Below are 18,187 nucleotides of genomic sequence, written 5' to 3'. Positions count from 1 at the left end.
TTGGTACAGATTTTTACTGGGGTTGATTTTTACGATTTTTTTTAACAAAACAAAAAAATGAGGACCTTTTTAAATATGAATTGTCAGGCCTATATGTGACATTATTGCTAATAAATAATTCCTGATAACTTTATTTCATAGATATTTATCATATCAATCAAGGTTGTTGTGACCCGACAAGTGTTTCCCAAACCCTTAATTTTTAAAAACGATACAATACTTGAACAGTTATTAATAAACAATTCAAAATGGCAATTCAAGCACTCGCATGCCCCAGTAATTGATTCAGATTCGGGCATCTTCGGCCTATTCTTTCAATACAAAATGCTTCATATACCTGCTAGGCTTTTGCGAAAATAAATTGATGCATGAGCACATTAATAATATGATAATAGAACACGGCAATATTGATCAGATTTCCCAAACATGTAGGCAGAATAATCAATCCAAATTGACCATGCAGTCAAATCGAGAGGAGAGCATACTAGAACAACAACGAAAAATGGATAATTGCATCATGTTCAGCAAGGAAAAAAATCACAATGCGAAAATGGAGGCGCGCAGGGTTCAATTTTATGCTGTAGGGGGGGGGGGGTGAAACGGGAGATGGCAAATAACTGGTTTGGTTTGAACATATTTTATTGTATAAACATGTACAAAGGGCGCCTGTAAAGTGCGAAACGAAATCGAAACGAAACGAAACGAAACGAAATCGAACGAAACGAAACGAAACCAATCGAAACGAAACCAATCGAAACGAAACGAAATCAAACGAAACGAAACCAAAAATCGAAACGAAACGAAACGGAATTTAAACAAAACTTATATCAATTTTGACTACATAAAAGGGGAAATAAATTCATTGAAATAAATTTTTAACCATAAAATATAACTACCTGTATGTTTCAGATTGTCGCTGTAAGTTTTTAAGCCGATTATCCGAAAGAAGATGGGGGAACAAGATAACGCAAATGCCCATTTGGTTGAGTCGTAAAATACAATTTCACAAGTGTCATTTTTAGAACTTCAATTCCTTTTGTTTTAAAGAGTGGGTCTGAGCTCCAAATTTTTGTCATAGTCTATATAAGGTTTAAAGGAAATCAAACCGATTTCAATCAACAAAAACGTGGAGAGATGACCCACTATACTTTAAAAATGTCATTTTGTATCGCAACATTTTAACGTTTTAGAAAAATAATACAAGTCCGTAAATTTGTGGATGAAGTCGGATATCGTTTATCAAAATGTTCAAATATGAATATAGTTAGAAATTGGGCTTTTGTAATTATAACATTTTAAGTATATTTAGTTGGAAAAAATTTTAATTTGAAATTGTATTTTACGACTCAACCAAATGGGCATTTGCGCTATCTTGTTCCCCCATCTTCTTTCGGATAATCGGCTTAAAAACTTACAGCGACAATCTGAAACATACAGGTAGTTATATTTTATGGTTCAAAAAATTATTTCAATGAATTTATTTTCACTTTTATGTAGTCAAAATTGATATTAGTTTTGTTTAAATTACGTTTCGTTTCGTTTCGATTTTTGGTTTCGTTTCGTTTGATTTCGTTTCGTTTCGATTGGTTTCGTTTTGTTTCGATTGGTTTCGTTTCGTTTCGTTCGATTTCGTTTCGTTTCGTTTCGTTTCGATTTCGTTTCGCACTTTACAGGCGCCCATGTAGGGATGGTTCGAGCACAATAGTTCTTTCGTTTTATTAGGTTCCTACCAGAACTTTAAAACTGTTTGCGAATTGTTTTAATTAAGGATTGAAAGTACATAGGATGCGTATTATTAAAATGAATAAATTATTGAACAAACTTACATGTATTTATAAACAGTTCTGCATGTATTTGAATTTCGTTCTAGGAGTAAAACACTGTAATTAAGAGAATCCCCCACAATCTCTAAACAAATTCATCTAACAGATATACAAAAAAAAAAATACTCTGGTTTAAATTAGCCATTGAGTCATCTCCCAACAAAATAAATAACAATCAAAAACATTAATTTGAGTTGAATTTAAAAGGTATATAAACAGTTAATTTCTTACATCCCAAAAAATCTTCTTGCAACCTACATTCAGTCACAATTCAGGGTTTTCATTTACATTCAGGGTTTTCAATAATATTTCTTCTAAGAAGACCGTATGATTTAAAATGTATCTATAAGTTTTTTACGCATAATTTTAAGCTTTCTCTCGTCGAAACAAAAATATTATTATTTCTGGCGATTAAGCTTAAACTCAATCTAATCAGAATTAGATCTTTGATCCGCTCCAATTTGAATTTGGGACTGTAGAATGAAAGCGAGTTATATGGTCACCATTAAACACTAAAAGCTTGACGTATATAAGATTCGAATCATACTAAGAGCGAGTTGTTTAATTTTTGTTCATTCAAGAGCTCTTCAAAGGGAAACTACTCCAGTTTGTTTTGGTTCCACACACGACACCACCGTGACCGTCCGTCACCGATACAAACATGTATGTTTAGTAAAACCTATGTCAGATAAGCATCAGGTGACAAACAATTTTCGATGTGTCGATTAAAAGATTCATGTTTTAGTCTTGATACACGACTGTATGTTTTCTCTTTCCCATCTTGAGACTTAAAATCTCGAATTTTCTCAAACAAGATTTTTTGATTGTAGATGAGCTATGATTTAGTTGAGGGTGGATAACACCAACGGCACTGAATTTCCAAAGATTTTTTTCCACTGGACATACCTTAGAAACGACTCACAAATCCATCTACAGGGAAATACAAAAAATGTTTTCGTCACCACTCCAGAGAAGCCAAACCATTATTTTTCTCCTCGGATGGCTTGCATACGCTTCTACATACTTGCTTAGAAAACCTCTTGGTGTAGTAAGTGTATCATTTTAATTAAAGCATATAAACTGAGATTCATTTTAATTATCAAGATTGTGTGCAGGAGAGACATATTCATTCAAAATGCTTTGCACCTACTCACTGCAGGCAGGAATTTATTTATGATGGGTGACGGAAAAGACATTGACATGTATAAAAAGGTCTATTACTTTGGTTATATATTCACTGCTGATAAAGGTAGTGGTAAAAATATGTCAAACTAGATTGAATTTCATACCGCTGTCATAACACTTTTGACTAGTCACTTTTGATTTAAGCCGAAGTCTCATCTTTCCACCATGTAGTAAAAATGAGACTGTATTCAAAGATGCATGAGCTCCCCAAGTTTTTTCCCAAGGGCCAGGCACCTAAAGATACACTAAAATGGTTGTATCTTAAATTCATCCATCTTTGAAGAAGATCAACAATCTTAGTAGGTTTCCTTATTTGAAGCAAAAAAATGAAGATTAAAATAACAAACTCCAAGAGTACAACAAACCCCACACATTAGATATTGCCATATGTATAACTTTAAGTTGGATCCACCATGGGGAGGGGAAGTAATTTTTTAAATAATACTCTGGGCTAGCAGTCAATAAATCCACCTTAGTTTGTTTTTATGTATGTGTTACAGGTTAAGACTGATTTGGAAGAGTCCCTGTCAATCCCAAAGACACAGCTGGGATGGTTGGACACTGCCCTATTGCTGCCTTATGCTCTGATGCAGGTCAGTTCTGTTGATACTCAGTGTATCAATGATTTTCTTTATAAACATTTCTTAATATCAAGTTACTGTTTTTTAGTTACATTGTATGTCACAAATGAGAAAATTTTATAATTGTTATTCCAGCTGAATCACATTTAAAAGAGTTATATTGCCTTCTTGACACCTTTGCATGCAATTATTCTGTGTATTTGAATATTCTTGCATTCCTTCCACTCTAAAATATGTATAACCTGACCTTTGTGTGTTATGTTTCCATGGTGACAGATGTTGCTAGGGCCCCTGGGAGACAGATTTGGACCACGAAGGACCTTTGGAACATGTCTCCTATTGTCAGCCATTTCTATGGTGAGATAGATTTTGAAATATGGTAATAAAGATACATAGATTAATAATGTATTACATTATATTAAACTAAATCCCTCTGATATTTCTAAATGCCAAATTAACCCATGAAACATACATGTACTGTCAAGGGTACTGCTTCTTATTGGTCACAGTTCCTTTTAAGAAACAGTTTTCTATGTTTAACATTGAAGGCCACCTTTGGGAGCTGGAGCAACTTCTGGATGTTTTTCTTCCTTCTCTTTATCAATGGATCAGCACAGGTGTGTATTTTTTATATCACTAACAAACAGGAGTTTTTTTATGTGAATGTAGGGCACGTAGGGCATTTGGTGTAAAATTGATTTTTCAACAAGTAAGCATGGTTCTTAATGTATCTATCAGTATTCACATGCATATACGCATGGCATCTAGAGATGTTCTTGATTTAGTGGAAGCTGCTTTCTGCTAAAAATGCTAACTCACCCGATACTAGAAATTACAGCCAGATTTGATATGTTTGCAGTATCTGTTGAACATGTGCTTTTGGTACCTGTACAGACATTACTTTGGCATTATTCTGCATGCGTCTTTATAAAGGCACAGTGTTGGCAAAGCTTTATGAAATGCCTTGTGTCTTTCTATAATAAGGCACAGTGTTGGCCTAATTGTAATAAATGTATTGTTGTTAGTGTAGGCCTAATTGTATTATTGTGCCTTCTGTATAAAGGCACAGTTTTGGCCTTTTTGTATTAAATGCCTTATGTTTTTCTTTATGAAGGCACAGTGTTGATTAAATGCTTTGTGTTTTTCTTTATTAAGGCTCAGTGTTGATTAAATGCCTTGTGTTTTTCTTTATTAAGGCACAGTGTTGATTAAATGCTTTGTGTTTTTCTTTATTAAGGCACAGTGTTGGCCTAACTGTATTAAATGCCTCGGATCCTGGTATCCAGACAGTGTTAGGAACAGCATGTTTGGAATGTTTGGGACATGCGCCTTTGCTGGGGGCATCATGGGAACCTCACTGGCCGTAAGTACACTTGTGATGAATCTGATGTATCTGAATAAAAATTATTCTCTTGCAAAAAGTATCTACTATACTAGTATTGGGTCAGAAGACCTTTAAAATAACTATTGATTTTGATTCTTGGAGGTAAGGAGAGAGAAAGAGAGAGAGAGAGAGGAGAGAGAGAAACTTCACTGATCACTTTTGGGTTTACTTATTAAAATTCATGTAAATTTCCCTAATTTTACACTCAGAATGTATTTACTTATTAAATGCATTTCTTCCATTGAATGATTGTTGCCAGTCAAAGTTAAAATTGATGTATAAATCTCCACTTTCTTCAAGAGAAATACCTCATTTTTAGATATTGTCTATATAATTACTAAATTCATGCATGATATGTTATGATTTACATAAGACTAAGGAACAGATATTATGACAGTGATCAGATCTAAATGTTGGTGATGAAGAAGACTGGTATAATTTCAGGTCTACTTACAAACTTCCTACTCCTGGAGGAGTGCTTTTTTCCTTCCATCCATTATTGTGGTATGTTCTTCTGTCTATCATTAGTTACCTTCTGTCTATCATATAGCAATATTACCTTTTCAGTTATACTTTACAAACTAAAAATTGCTAGATCTGAATTTTTGTAAATAAATAATTTCATATAGTAAACATCTATCTGAAAATTAAAGCAAGATATTTTTTAAATTCACAAGGGATACTTCTTGTGATTTTTTGTAAAATTAATTCCTCATATTTAATTTTTGAATGTACAATATTGCCTCAGCAGACTGTGTACAGGATTATTTTTGCCCCTTGATATTTTCACCCTTATTCACTTGCAACAGTTTCGTTTGGTATTAAATTCACCCAGACAAAGTTGTGTTTAAAGAGAGATGCTTTGACCTATTGGAATTTGCCCAGTTTTTAAACTTGCCCATTGACAATGAAGGCGAAATAGGTGAAAATAAAATGGGAGGGGGGGGGGGGGCGAATATTTCCCTGTATACAATAGTCAAAGTAGACCTTACTTGACCCTCATGTTGAGTGAGTTGGATACTGATATGCTCAGGCAGTCATGTACATGTGTATGGTATATGTAAGTATTTAATTAAAGATTTGTAACATATTGTTACAGGCAATACTTGGTGCAGTTGTCCTTATGTTTTTCACCACTCCAGAAGAACAAAATGTAGAAATCCCCGGGAAAAGTTAGTACATCTTGATTTTAATACATGCATCATATTTTCTTACATATGATAAAATTTACAAATTAAGAATCAACTTTCATAAAAATCAAAGAGTATATTAATTCCTAGAGGGATGCTTAAATGTGACACCCTTTAACACATGGAAGATTACCCTCTAAATTTTTTATTTTTAAATCAACTGAATTATTTAGAAATAAACAATTTAAAGGTACAGAAATTATTATCATGCAAACTTGGCCATTAAAACCCTACATTAAAATTTATTTTACTTCGTATTGAAAAGGCATTTTTTATATGGATACATGTACCGGTACTTGAGATCAAATCTATTAGTCTGTTGAATTCTTTTTTTATCTTGTTCAACCTTGCAAGCAAAAATTTATTTTACTTCGTATTGAAAAGGCATTTTTTATATGGATACATGTACCGGTACTTTAGATCAAATCTATTATTCTGTTGAATTCTTTTTTCATCTTGTTCAACCTTGCAAGCAAAAAAATTCTGGGATTTTACACACCATAATTTTTTTTTTTCATGTTTCCATTTTAAGATTTTTCTTTATTTTTCCATTTTTAGTGCAGAGTAGTGCTTCTTCAAAATCCTCAGGAAATACAACATGGCTTCAGATGTGGAAGATTCCGTGAGTTTATTATTATTTTTTTTTATCTTATAAAAAAAACTACATGGCATAGCTAGAAATATTGTCATTGGTATATCATACTCAATGAAATCTGTAATACTGACAAATTACTCTAAACCAACTTCTGTATTATTCATGGCAACTTTTATCTTGTTTTTACCAATGGTCAACTGATTTAGGCAACAATTATTTGGGACAGAACCTTTATGTACTATGTAAATAGACTTGAACAAATACGTGAAATGTTAAAGGAATTGTCTGACCACAGGGGCATCGTATCCGCTCTACACTCTATGACATATAATAGATAATACATATTATGTATTATTTGGGTGCGTCTTTTAACCCCAAGGAACCCCAAGGAACCCCAAGGAAACCCCAAGAAACCCCAAGGAAACCCCAAGGAACCTCAAGGATACCCCAAGGAACCCCAATGACAAAAATTAATAAATTTTAATACCGGTCACCTCTTAGTACCCCAAGGGTACCCCAAGGAACCCCAAGGAAACCCGTAAGAACCCCATGGAACCCAAATGATAAAGTTATTAACCAGTGATACCCCAGGGGTCTCATTCGAATCAAAGGCTCACCCCAAGGTACCCCAGTGATAGAAATTAATAACTATTTATACCCAAGGGGTCTCATTTGAATCCAAGGGTCACCTCGTAGAACCCCAAGGATACCCCAAGGAACCCCAAGTATACTCATTAGAACCCCAAGTAAACCCAATAATAGAAATTAGTAACTAGTGATACCCTAGGAGTCTCATTATACCCCTATACCCCCACAAATGAAGTTTACGGGGGTATATTGGTTTCACCCTGTCCATCCGTCTCTCTGTAGATACAACTTTGTCCCCCCTATAGAATTTTTTACTACTGCATGGAACAGTCTGAAAATTTGTACATATGATGATCACCATCTGAAGATGTGCACCTGTAATTTTTTTAGGATCAGACAAGATTTAATGATTTTATGACAGTTTTCATTTTCCTTATTCTATATATTGTTCACTGATGTTGAAAAGTAAGGGAGGTAATCCTTACAGATTTTATTAATTAATTTATAGCATTAAAACACCCTAAAATATATTTATATAAATACATTCAAATGGAGGTTTTTTTGTCTTTATGGGTTAACTAAATTTATCTTTTATAAGTATTCTATCAAATGACAATGCAGAATTTTTGTTGGTCAATGATAAATTCTTAGGAGCTGGCTGAATTCATTTGTCCCAAGGGGGCCATTATCTGAGCCATGGTTTAGATGGAGCATGTGTGTATGGAAAATTGATAATCAGTAAAATGGGCAGTGGCTTTGGGGCTAATTTAAAAAGAAATAAATAATATCATGATTAAAATAAAGAAGTGAACTATTTTTAGAAGTTGTTTAAATTTATTAGTCAAGTAAATTGATGAAGTGACCCTATAGGGAATTTAATTTAAATTAAATTTAAAATTACTGATATGATTGTAGTGTTTCCGCAATTTTAAAATTGTTTGTAATATTAAATTTTCTTTCTTACATATTTTTACATAGTATGGTAATTATGGTAATGTTTTGGGAGTTTATTAAATTTAACAAGCCTGTCAAAGAAAATCATATATAAAGTCCTATGGGATCAATTTTCTGATATGGAGTTCCATTGTACCATAGCAGAAAGTGAGGAAAATTTGAAACAACTAACTGCATCTGTTAAGACTCTTATTAGAAAGATATTCAAAGTTTTATCAACAGAAGAGCATTGCTTGGCTACCGGTATTTCCATTTACTGCAAAGGGTGGAATTATTGTCATTTTGTTGGTTTTTCATTAAAAAAATTAAATTAAAAAAAATATCATCAGAAACATTAATTTATAAATATATTACTGTTATACATATGTATTTAAAGTGATAAGTACCCCAAAGAACCCAAATGAATCCCAAGTATTCCAATGAGAACCCCAAGGATACCCTTGAGGACCCCATAGATACCTCAATGATGGAAAGTAAATTTGATGACCAAGGTCGGTCTCATTAAAAATCAAAGGGTCACTCCTGATACCCCAAGGATATCCCAATTATAAAAATTGATAACTATTGATACCCCAGGATACTCATTGGAGTCCAAAGGTCAACTATTAGTACCCCAAGGATACCTGTAGGAACCCCAATTGCAAGGTACCCAATTGATAGAATTTAATAACCACCCCAATGGTTGTACTGTAAAACATATTACTAATTAATACCCAATTACTCAATGGAATATCATAAAAACATCTGGGCAACCCAAGGAACACTTGTGATACCCCAATACATACTGGTATGATAAAAATAATGTTTCTCCTGACTTAAAATATCTGTTCACTTTGGATGAATTTAACAATTAGTGTTGTCAAATCGATTGAAAATCATAATCGAGTACCGTTAATGGGCAGAATTTGTTGTCTCTTACCAACTGATGATCAGCCAATATTGAATCAGTAACAAATTATATCAAATTCATGAAAATAGGGCACTAAATTTTATGTCACCACATGGAAGTCTGCTATTCTTTTGGTGAACCATTCATATGAACACTTAATATGACAATGTTTCTTCGGTGAAATTTTCAAACGAAGTGGGAAAAGATATTGTTCAGTTACAAAGACCCAAACTTGTTTTACTATTGACATAGGGGGTGTTACCCTTATTGGAGTACTTTTGAGAAAAGACAAGAAGTGATCATGGAAGTGTGGAGTGGGGCTATCTCCCCTTCATGGGTACAACACAATGGATTGACCCATTAGGCGTGCAGAATGTTCACCTGATAGGCACCAAAATACCTGTTAATTGCAGGTAGACACCCGTTGTATATTGGTGGTAGCTCTTGGACAGGAATTAAAGGGCCAACATAACCCTTTACATGTATGCACAATGGCTTCACCATCACTGTTGCAATATATTTACCTACACCTACATCTCCTTGTTTATTGGTATACAACCCTTGTGAATTTTGGGTGTCTTCCCACTTTGCTATAATTCTGAAATTTTTATGGGTGACTGATTTTAGCTAAGTGGGAATGGTGCTCAGGTAAGTGTTTCAAAGAACAAAGGAAATTAATTACAGGTAAATTATAGTCTGTTCAATTATTGACCTTAAGCAAATTTTTAATAAAAAAATAATAACAGGCAGTTTTTTGAGATTATGTTTAAAATAAAGTTAAAAAAATTAATTAGATACTTGTAATAGAAGTAAATTTTGATAATTAAAAAGGGTTTGTTCTATGATTGATCGTACAAGCTAATTTTTATTTCATGTAAAATTACTCAATATTCATTCTTTTGAGGAGAAGGAAAACTATGACATTACTACCCCTTCTATGTCCCTTATCAAGAACCTTGAAAAAATAAACATTATATGGTTCAAGTTTTGGGCTGTTGATTTTAATAATGAAAAAAACTATAAATGTTAATTTTATAAGAAATGCAGAGGAATTATCACGTACATCATACAATTTGGCTATAGTGGTTATGATATAAAAGAATTAAATGCTCAACGACATGTACATTTAGGACTACATTTTCAGACTGATGGAACTATTTCAATATTTTACCCCTGAAATTCAGAAAAATTCTTGTAAAAGGACTATATATCTATGATATGGGCCTAAAATGGCCCCCTAAAATGAACATCATCATTTTTCTTCGTACAGACATATATGTGATGTTTTTACATAATGTTCATTTTGATTCAACTGCCCAGAATTTAGAAATATGACATCGTAAAGACAACCTTTTCCTGCCATTTTTGCATTTTTAGCATCAAACAGCTTGTTTTCAAGCAGTTTTTCTTTCAGAAAAAATAGAGAGCATGCTTGAACAAACAAAATATTTTAATCAGAGATGTATCTAGCCAAGGCTAATAAGTGACAAAAAAATGTTCCCTGTTCAAGCATGCCCTCTATATTTCCCATTCATAAAAAGATAAGAAAAATGTAAATTTTTGACTGATTTTGATTGAAATATAGAAATAGCATCACTTCTGACGTCATTTACTGCCAGTGAGTGCAAAAAAATCAAATAAATAGGTGAAAAATAAATTTTACATCAACTCTTCTAAAATATAACATAACATTTTATTGTACCTGAAACACTTTAAAAAATTGCAAATAATGGGGGCCAAATTTAACTCATATCATATATAGTTCTTTCGTACTTCAAATCACCAGCTACCAGTTGAAGTGGGAAGATGGGAAGGTATCCCATTAAATGAAAGATTTTGTCCTCTCTGTTACAAAAAACGTATAGCCGATGAATTTCATTATATTTTAGAATGTGATGCAATATCACAAGTCCGAAACAAATTTATAGACAAAAATTTTTCGGCTAGACCAAATGTGTTTTAAAGTATTACATATTAGGGTATCCTTGGGGTTGTAAGTGTATCAAGAGTTATAAATCTGTATGATTAGGGTATCTTTTGGAGTTCCTTAGGATTTCTGTGGGGTTCCCTAGGGTTTATAGAGGTTTTTAGAGGCGTGTCTGGGATACCAATGAGTTCCCAGTGGTATCAAGAATTTTTAATTTGAATTATTAGGCTATATCCTTGGGGTTCCATTGGGTTCTATGGGGTATCAAGTTTTATGAATCTGTATTATAAGGGTATCCTTTAAGTTCCTTGGGGTATCCATGGGGTTCCGTGGGATACCTAATGGTGTCTGGGATATCAAAAAGCCCCGAGGGTGTATCCAGAGATATAAAATTGTGTTATTAGGGTATCCTTGGGGTTCATTTGGGTAACAAAAGTTATATTACTGGGTATCCTTGGAGTTCCTTGAGGTATCCATAGGGTGTGTCAGGGATAACAATGGGGTATCTGTATTATTACTATTAGAGTACTATTAGGGTATCCTTTAGGTTTCTTGGGGTACCCATGGGGTTCCCTGGGATACCTTGTGATTTGTCTAGGATATCAAAGAGACCCAAAAAGTATCAAGAGATATAGTGTATCCTTGAAATTCCATAGGATATCAAGAGTTATAAAATTTATATAACCAATATATGTATAAGAGTATCCCTAGAGTTCCTTGGGGTATCCGTGGGTTTTGTCTGGGATACCAATGAGTCCCTACGGGTATCAAGAATTTAAATTTGTATTATTATGGTATCCTTAAAGTTCCTTGAGGTATCCTTGGGGTTCTGTGGTGTATCAAGAGTTATGAATCTGTATTTTTAGGGTATTCTTGGAGTTCCTTGGGATATCCCTGGGGTTCCCTGGGATTCCTAGAGGTGTATCTGGAATACCAATGAGTCCCCATGAGGGTTATCAAGAGTTTTACATTTGTATTACAATGTATTATGGTATCCTTGGGGTTCTATGGAGTATTAAGAGTTATGATTCTCTATTATTAGAGTATTCTTGGAGTTCCTTGGGATATCCAAGGGGTTCCCTGGGATTCCTAGAGGTGTATTTGGAATACCAATGAGTCCCCAGGGTTAATAAGAGTTTTAAATTTGTATTATTAGGGTATCCTTGGGGTTCTATGGCGTATCAAGAGTTATGATTCTGTATTATTAGGGTATTCTTGGAGTTCCTTGGGATATCCCTGGGGTTCCCTGGGGTTCTTAGAGGTGTGTCTGGAATACCAGTGAGTCCCCAGGGGTACCAAGAGTTTAAAATTTGTATTATTAGGGTATCCTTGAGGTTCCTTGGGGTTCTATGGTGTATCAGGAGTTATAAATCTGTATTATTAGGTTATCTTTGGGGTTCCTTGGGGTATAATTGGGGTACCAAGGGTAAGGGGTGACCCTTGCACTCTAATGAGACCCCCTTGGGTATCAATAGTTATTCATTTCTGTCATTGGGGTATCCTTGGGGTTCCTTGGGGTTTCCTTGGGGTTCCTTGGGGTTCCTTGGGTTTAAAAGACGTGCCGTATTATTTATATAATTATGATATGTCATAGAGTGTAGAGCGGATACGATGCCCCTGTGGTCTGACGCCCAAAAAAACCCTGTCAATTCCTTATTTTATTCAAGTACTTAATTTCGTGTTTGAACTCTTCTGCATCAAATCGTGAGATTATAAAACCGTGAACACCAATTCTTTATCATTGTTTCATGTGCTTTACATCTGTCAGAAAAAAAAATAAAAGCAAGATTTTAGAATTCCCAAGATGGGCTTCTCACAATTTTACACAGATATTATTTCCTCGTGTTAATAAGGAATCTACAGTGTTCCCAGCAGGGAGATTAAAAACTAAATACTTCCTCCATCATGTAATCAAACTCTCCAAAAGTGACTAGGCTCATCATTACAAAATTCCTAATGTTCTTAGGAATGATGAAGTTCAAGGCGGACCCTATATGATGTACATGTAGCTATCCTTGGGGACACGATGTTTATCAATCATGTTGTTTAGGATTTGTAGAAACCAGAATGTAATTTCAGTCATTCTTATCTTTTTCGTTTATGTGCTATACATAGGATGTTGCCAGAAGTGGCTGTTGCGGTGTTTTGTTTAAAAGTGGTTAGATACTGCATGTACATGTGGCTGCCTATGTATCTACTGAATGCTGTAAGTATCTCTCAGAGAGAGAGAGATAGAGAGAGAGAGAGAGAGAGAGAGGGCACCAGTTGGGGAGAGAGAGAGCACCAGTGGAGAGAGAGAGAGAGACAGACAGACAGACAGACAGATGGACAGACGGTCAGAGAAGACAGAGAAACCGAGAGAGAGGTAGGTTGTCAGACTTGCAGACCAGACAGCTAAATGAATAGATACAGAAGAGTATAGTGGGAACAGAAGAACAGTGAAAAAAACTTGAAGAGAAAAACAGAGAATAGTATGTATTAGAGAGAGATGTATTAACCAGATAAATAGAGGGATGGATACAAAGAAATTTTGTAAAAGAAAAAAGGGAGCAATATCATGAAAAATTTGATTTTAATGTATTTCAATGTTGCAATATGGAATAGGTGACGCTGCTAGTAATGTAAACTTTCACTCTAACTTGATAAGTATACACATTATTAATTGGAAAGTCATCAGATTAAACAGATTAATTATCTTCTTCGTTATTCTCTTCTTTATTTATCAATAAATTACCTATGCAGCACAATTGTAGCCACTCTGGGCCTGTAGTAACTGGTATGACATTTTGTTCCCACAGCTAAAGTACACCAAAGCCCAGGCCGGAATGTTTTCTACGACGTTTGAAATTGGAGGAGTCTTAGGAAGTGCTGTCATAGGAATCGTTATAGACAGGTAATATTTCACAGAAATCGTTATAGGCAGGTAATATTTCACAGAAATTATTCTAGACAGGTAATTATTCACAGAAAACAATATAGACAAGTAATAATTCATAGGAATTGTTATGGACAGGTAACATTTCATAGAAATCGTTAGAGACAAGTAATAATTCATAGGAATCAATATAGACAAGTGATAATTCATAGGAATCGTTATAGACAGGTAGTAATTCATAGGCAATGTTATAGACAGGTAATAATTCACAGGAATAGTTATAGACAGGAAATAATTCATAGGAATTGTTATGGACAGGTAATAATTCATAGGAATCGTTATAGACAGGTAATAATTCATAGGAATCGTTATAGACACGTAGTAATTAAAGGCATTGTTATCAACTGTTAATAAATCCATGTCATTGTAGACAAGTATCATTATGGACAGGTTTCTTTTATTCATGCATATATAATAGATTGTTGGTTAATTAGGTGTAATACCAGGTAAGTTAGATTGTATTCTGTTGTAGATATTTCAACAGCCAATCAATAGCTGTTAAGTTGGTTGAGTTGATTTGTGTTAACTTATAGATACGATTTGTATATCTAGGGCCAGTTGCTAGCTGCCATTGCATTAAATAAAGTTGATTTTGTTGACAGAAATTTCAATAAATAAAGTTTGTTTCTGTTGTTGAAATTTCAAGGACTGGTCGCAAGGTGTTTTTACATTAAGTTGGTTTTTGTTGTAGATATTTCACAGGTCTGTCACAAGGTGTTTTCATATTACATTAAAGTTGGTTTTAATTTTGTTGTAGATATTTGAAGGGCTTCTCACAAGCTGTTTTACATGACATTAAGTTGGTTCTTGTTGTAGATATTTTAAGGGCCGGTCACTGGCTGGGACTGGTTATTCCATCACCCTCTCTGCTGTCTCCCTCCTCGCATTTTACCTCACTAGTTCCTGGGGGATCGTCTTCAACACTGTGTTCATGTTTCTGGCTGGGGTTTTCAACTGTGGGCCAGACAGTATATTAGGTAAAATTAAAGTTCCAGTAAATAATTGTCATTTTGAAGTATATTTGTAAAATCTAATCCAGTACATGACTGTATAGATATATGTACATCTCTATATATTAAGTGTATATTTACATACATATGCTAAAACTGTGCATTATACATGTATATAATTAAACTATTATCATATTATTTGAATTTATGGATGCTGTTTGTTTAAGTGTACAGGCTAGCCCCTTTTAATGCATTCTTTCCCTGTAATAAGGTAGTTGATTTTTGTGGGTGTATGTTTTTTGTAGGTGGCTCCATCCCTAACGAGTTGGGGGAGATGGATGGGAGGAATGCTGCAGCAGCTGCTGTTGGACTGGTCAATGGTCAGTTGGTTCTTTATACTCTCATTGTTCATTGGTTGCTTAATGTTAAAACTTAATTATTAAGTTATTAAATTAACCTTTAAGTTAGTTAACCATTTTGATATTAAAATGGAAAATAAACTTGAAAAATTTCAGCTCAAAGCTTTTTCCTATTTATCCATTAAGGGTATCTCCTGCTATTTAATCACACAAAGCATTAAACTGATGCCCCCCACCCACCCATCTTTCTGTCCTCGATTTGCTTCATTCATTGATATTAACACTCCGTTGTTTCTAGGATTCGGCAGCGTGGGGACGTTCCTAGAGGGACCAATCATTGGTCTGATATCAGCCCACTATGGATGGTCTGGAATGTTTTACCTGATGATCGGTTTGTCGGGGGTTGGAGCTCTGGCCGTCCTCCGAGCTTTGTCCATCTATAACAGTCGACAGGGGAAAATACCCCTGGAAATGGAGGAGGTTGCGTAGGATATCTCAAAACCAGGAATAATTCGGGAATAATTAGCTCTTTGGCTCTGCTGCTGTTTAATTGTTTTTTATTAACAATCTGATTATATGTTGAGTCAAGAAGACCTAACAGTGTAATTGGGGTTTTGATAGGTTATTAATTTTAGAGAGGTTCAAATATAGATATCATTTTTCATTTGCCATTATCCAGGAGAGAGAGAATTTATATGATGTGTTAATGAGAGATTTAATTTAAAAGCAATATGAGCTGTATTTTTTAGATTTTTATTTTGCTGCAAAAACCTGCTTGTATGATAAGTCTGCATATAACTTAAACTTTTATGATAAATAAGGTTTGAAAAAATCATTAATTTTTGTCAGAGGAAAGATTTCTCTTCTAAGGAACATATAGCAAATCAATTTTTGTACAGGACAACAATAATTAAATTTTGCTCCAATTAAGGCTTCTTAACGGTCTTTTCCACAAAAAATTGGCTAAAAGAAATTTAAAAACCATGATATTTTTGTCATTTTTGTAGAAAAAAAAACATTTTGTAAAAAACAAAAATCTTCATGAAAATTGCAGCTCATATTGCTTTAAAGTGTAACAGTTGTTTTTAAGGAGAGAATTTGAGATTAAGTGAGCTATACTGAATGAAGCACATTGCCTGTCCATATAGGTTCTATCTCCAATAAGACAAATACTGATACATGTACATTCGTATTTGCTGATGAAATATAGAAATGCTCCAAAATGGTGGCTTTTAAAAATAAAATTCTAGTAAAAGTATTAAAAGTTAGAATGATACTACAATGTACTGTTGATAGATGAGCTGAAACCAAAATGAAGATAAACATTTACATGAATGTACTAGCAGTTAAATCCCAAATTACATGTAATAATTATGAAATTAATACAGACATATATATAAATTACTGGTATATACATGTACATACATGTTTAGTTTTGGAAAACTGCATTTTAATGATAATTTTCTGTCATCTAATATAAACCAAGAAGCTGACCATTCCTTATCAAGTAAAGATTTACATACAAACAAGATGTTGAATAGAAAAACGCTTTAGTAAATAGTTTATTGAGAGGATGTTAAACGGTATCATAAATTCATTATGAATGATAGTTTAATAAGTGTGCCTGTAAAAAAAGGAAATGTCTATGCAAATACTGGAACAGACCGGGGTTACCCATTAGAAGCTATATGAAATTTATGTCTTAATTTTGATTTGGCAATCAATGGATTTTTCTGTTACTATTATATGTTCATCTCTGTTTACATATTAATATACATTTAACTTCGTCTTTTCTTGTAGAATTTCATGTACTGGTAGTACTATAAGCTGCTCTTTATCATTTATTTATTTGATTTATCTGTGATATTTTTCTGTCAACTTACTGTAAATTCTTTATTTTACTCGAGTACCTAATTCACACATAGAACACATAGAAGTCAGGTTCATCCATTAGATTGTACATGTATGAACTGTATCAGATTCTACGACTACTGGCCTGTGTTAAAGTCACACCAAGCCTCCAAAAATACCAGCTAGAGAGAGGGAGACACACAGTAACAGACTTCCTGTCATTCAAAGAAAGAACTAAACAAAAAAATGTGATTCTTCCATCATCAACTCTGCATCATCTCTCTTGCACAGATTATTTTCCCATGATCCAAACACATGATGAGGCATCTAGCAAGGAGGGTTCTGATTGGTTAATTTATCAGACATTACCAGTACTTTTGGTAAATGTTTGTCCGACTCCTATATATTTTTTGCTTTAAAAATTTAGATAAAAAACACACATTAGAAACTATAGTTTTATCTTGTTTGCAGTGTTTTCTTAACTTATTCTTTGTGTGACTATTAATATTATATACATGTATATTTATATTTTATGAATACAGTGCAAACTACTGAACAATTTTTGCAATAAAAAAGGAAAAAACTGGTATGCTTGAAATCTATTTTTTTTTTTAAGTTTTGAACAAGTACATGTACATATCTTGTGTAAATCTTCATTCAGTATACACACCAGTGTATGTGAATGGTTTTTTTTATTCCTCAGGGAATAATAAGTGATCCCCAAAGCTGTCTGCCACAAACACCAAATTACTCTTATGAAAAAGTGAACTACATGTATCTTAAAATATATAAAGAGATTAATCCTTATTTCATAAAAGATTTTAAATGTACTGTCTAGAAAAGTATTCATATATAATACCTAATATACATTGTTATTGGGTTTTTTTTCACACTAAGAAAATCAATGATGTTAGTCCATTGGTAGAATAGAAAAAAGAATATTGTCTGAGGTTTGGGGCGGGGTTTACATTTTCAA

The 18,187-nt window shown here is 33.6% G+C and overlaps 1 protein-coding gene across 2 annotated transcripts; it reads left to right on the top strand.

The window, feature by feature from the left end:
- The first annotated feature begins 2,400 nt into the window (after positions 1–2,400).
- On the top strand, positions 2,401–17,798 carry LOC105349043 (glucose-6-phosphate exchanger SLC37A2). Of its 2 annotated transcripts, none has more exons than XM_034448909.2 (14): positions 2,401–2,486; positions 2,654–2,871; positions 3,509–3,601; positions 3,866–3,946; positions 4,138–4,206; positions 4,827–4,952; positions 5,418–5,477; positions 6,073–6,145; positions 6,722–6,785; positions 13,232–13,322; positions 13,915–14,009; positions 14,868–15,028; positions 15,307–15,381; positions 15,659–17,798. In XM_034448909.2, the coding sequence occupies exons 2-14, from the start codon at positions 2,773–2,775 to the stop codon at positions 15,847–15,849; spliced, it is 1,278 nt and encodes a 425-aa protein (XP_034304800.2). In that variant the 5' UTR covers positions 2,401–2,486; positions 2,654–2,772; the 3' UTR covers positions 15,850–17,798. The 2 variants fall into 2 exon arrangements, with proteins under 2 accessions (XP_034304800.2, XP_034304801.2); XM_034448910.2 differs by having other exon boundaries at positions 2,409–2,522.
- The last annotated feature ends 389 nt before the right edge of the window (positions 17,799–18,187 follow it).

The sequence above is a fragment of the Magallana gigas genome, chromosome 4, assembly GCF_963853765.1.
Source record: "Magallana gigas chromosome 4, xbMagGiga1.1, whole genome shotgun sequence".
Taxonomy (NCBI): Eukaryota; Metazoa; Mollusca; class Bivalvia; order Ostreida; family Ostreidae; genus Magallana; species Magallana gigas.
Note: the sequence above shows the minus strand (reverse complement) of the source record. Positions and strands in the feature narration are given on the sequence as shown.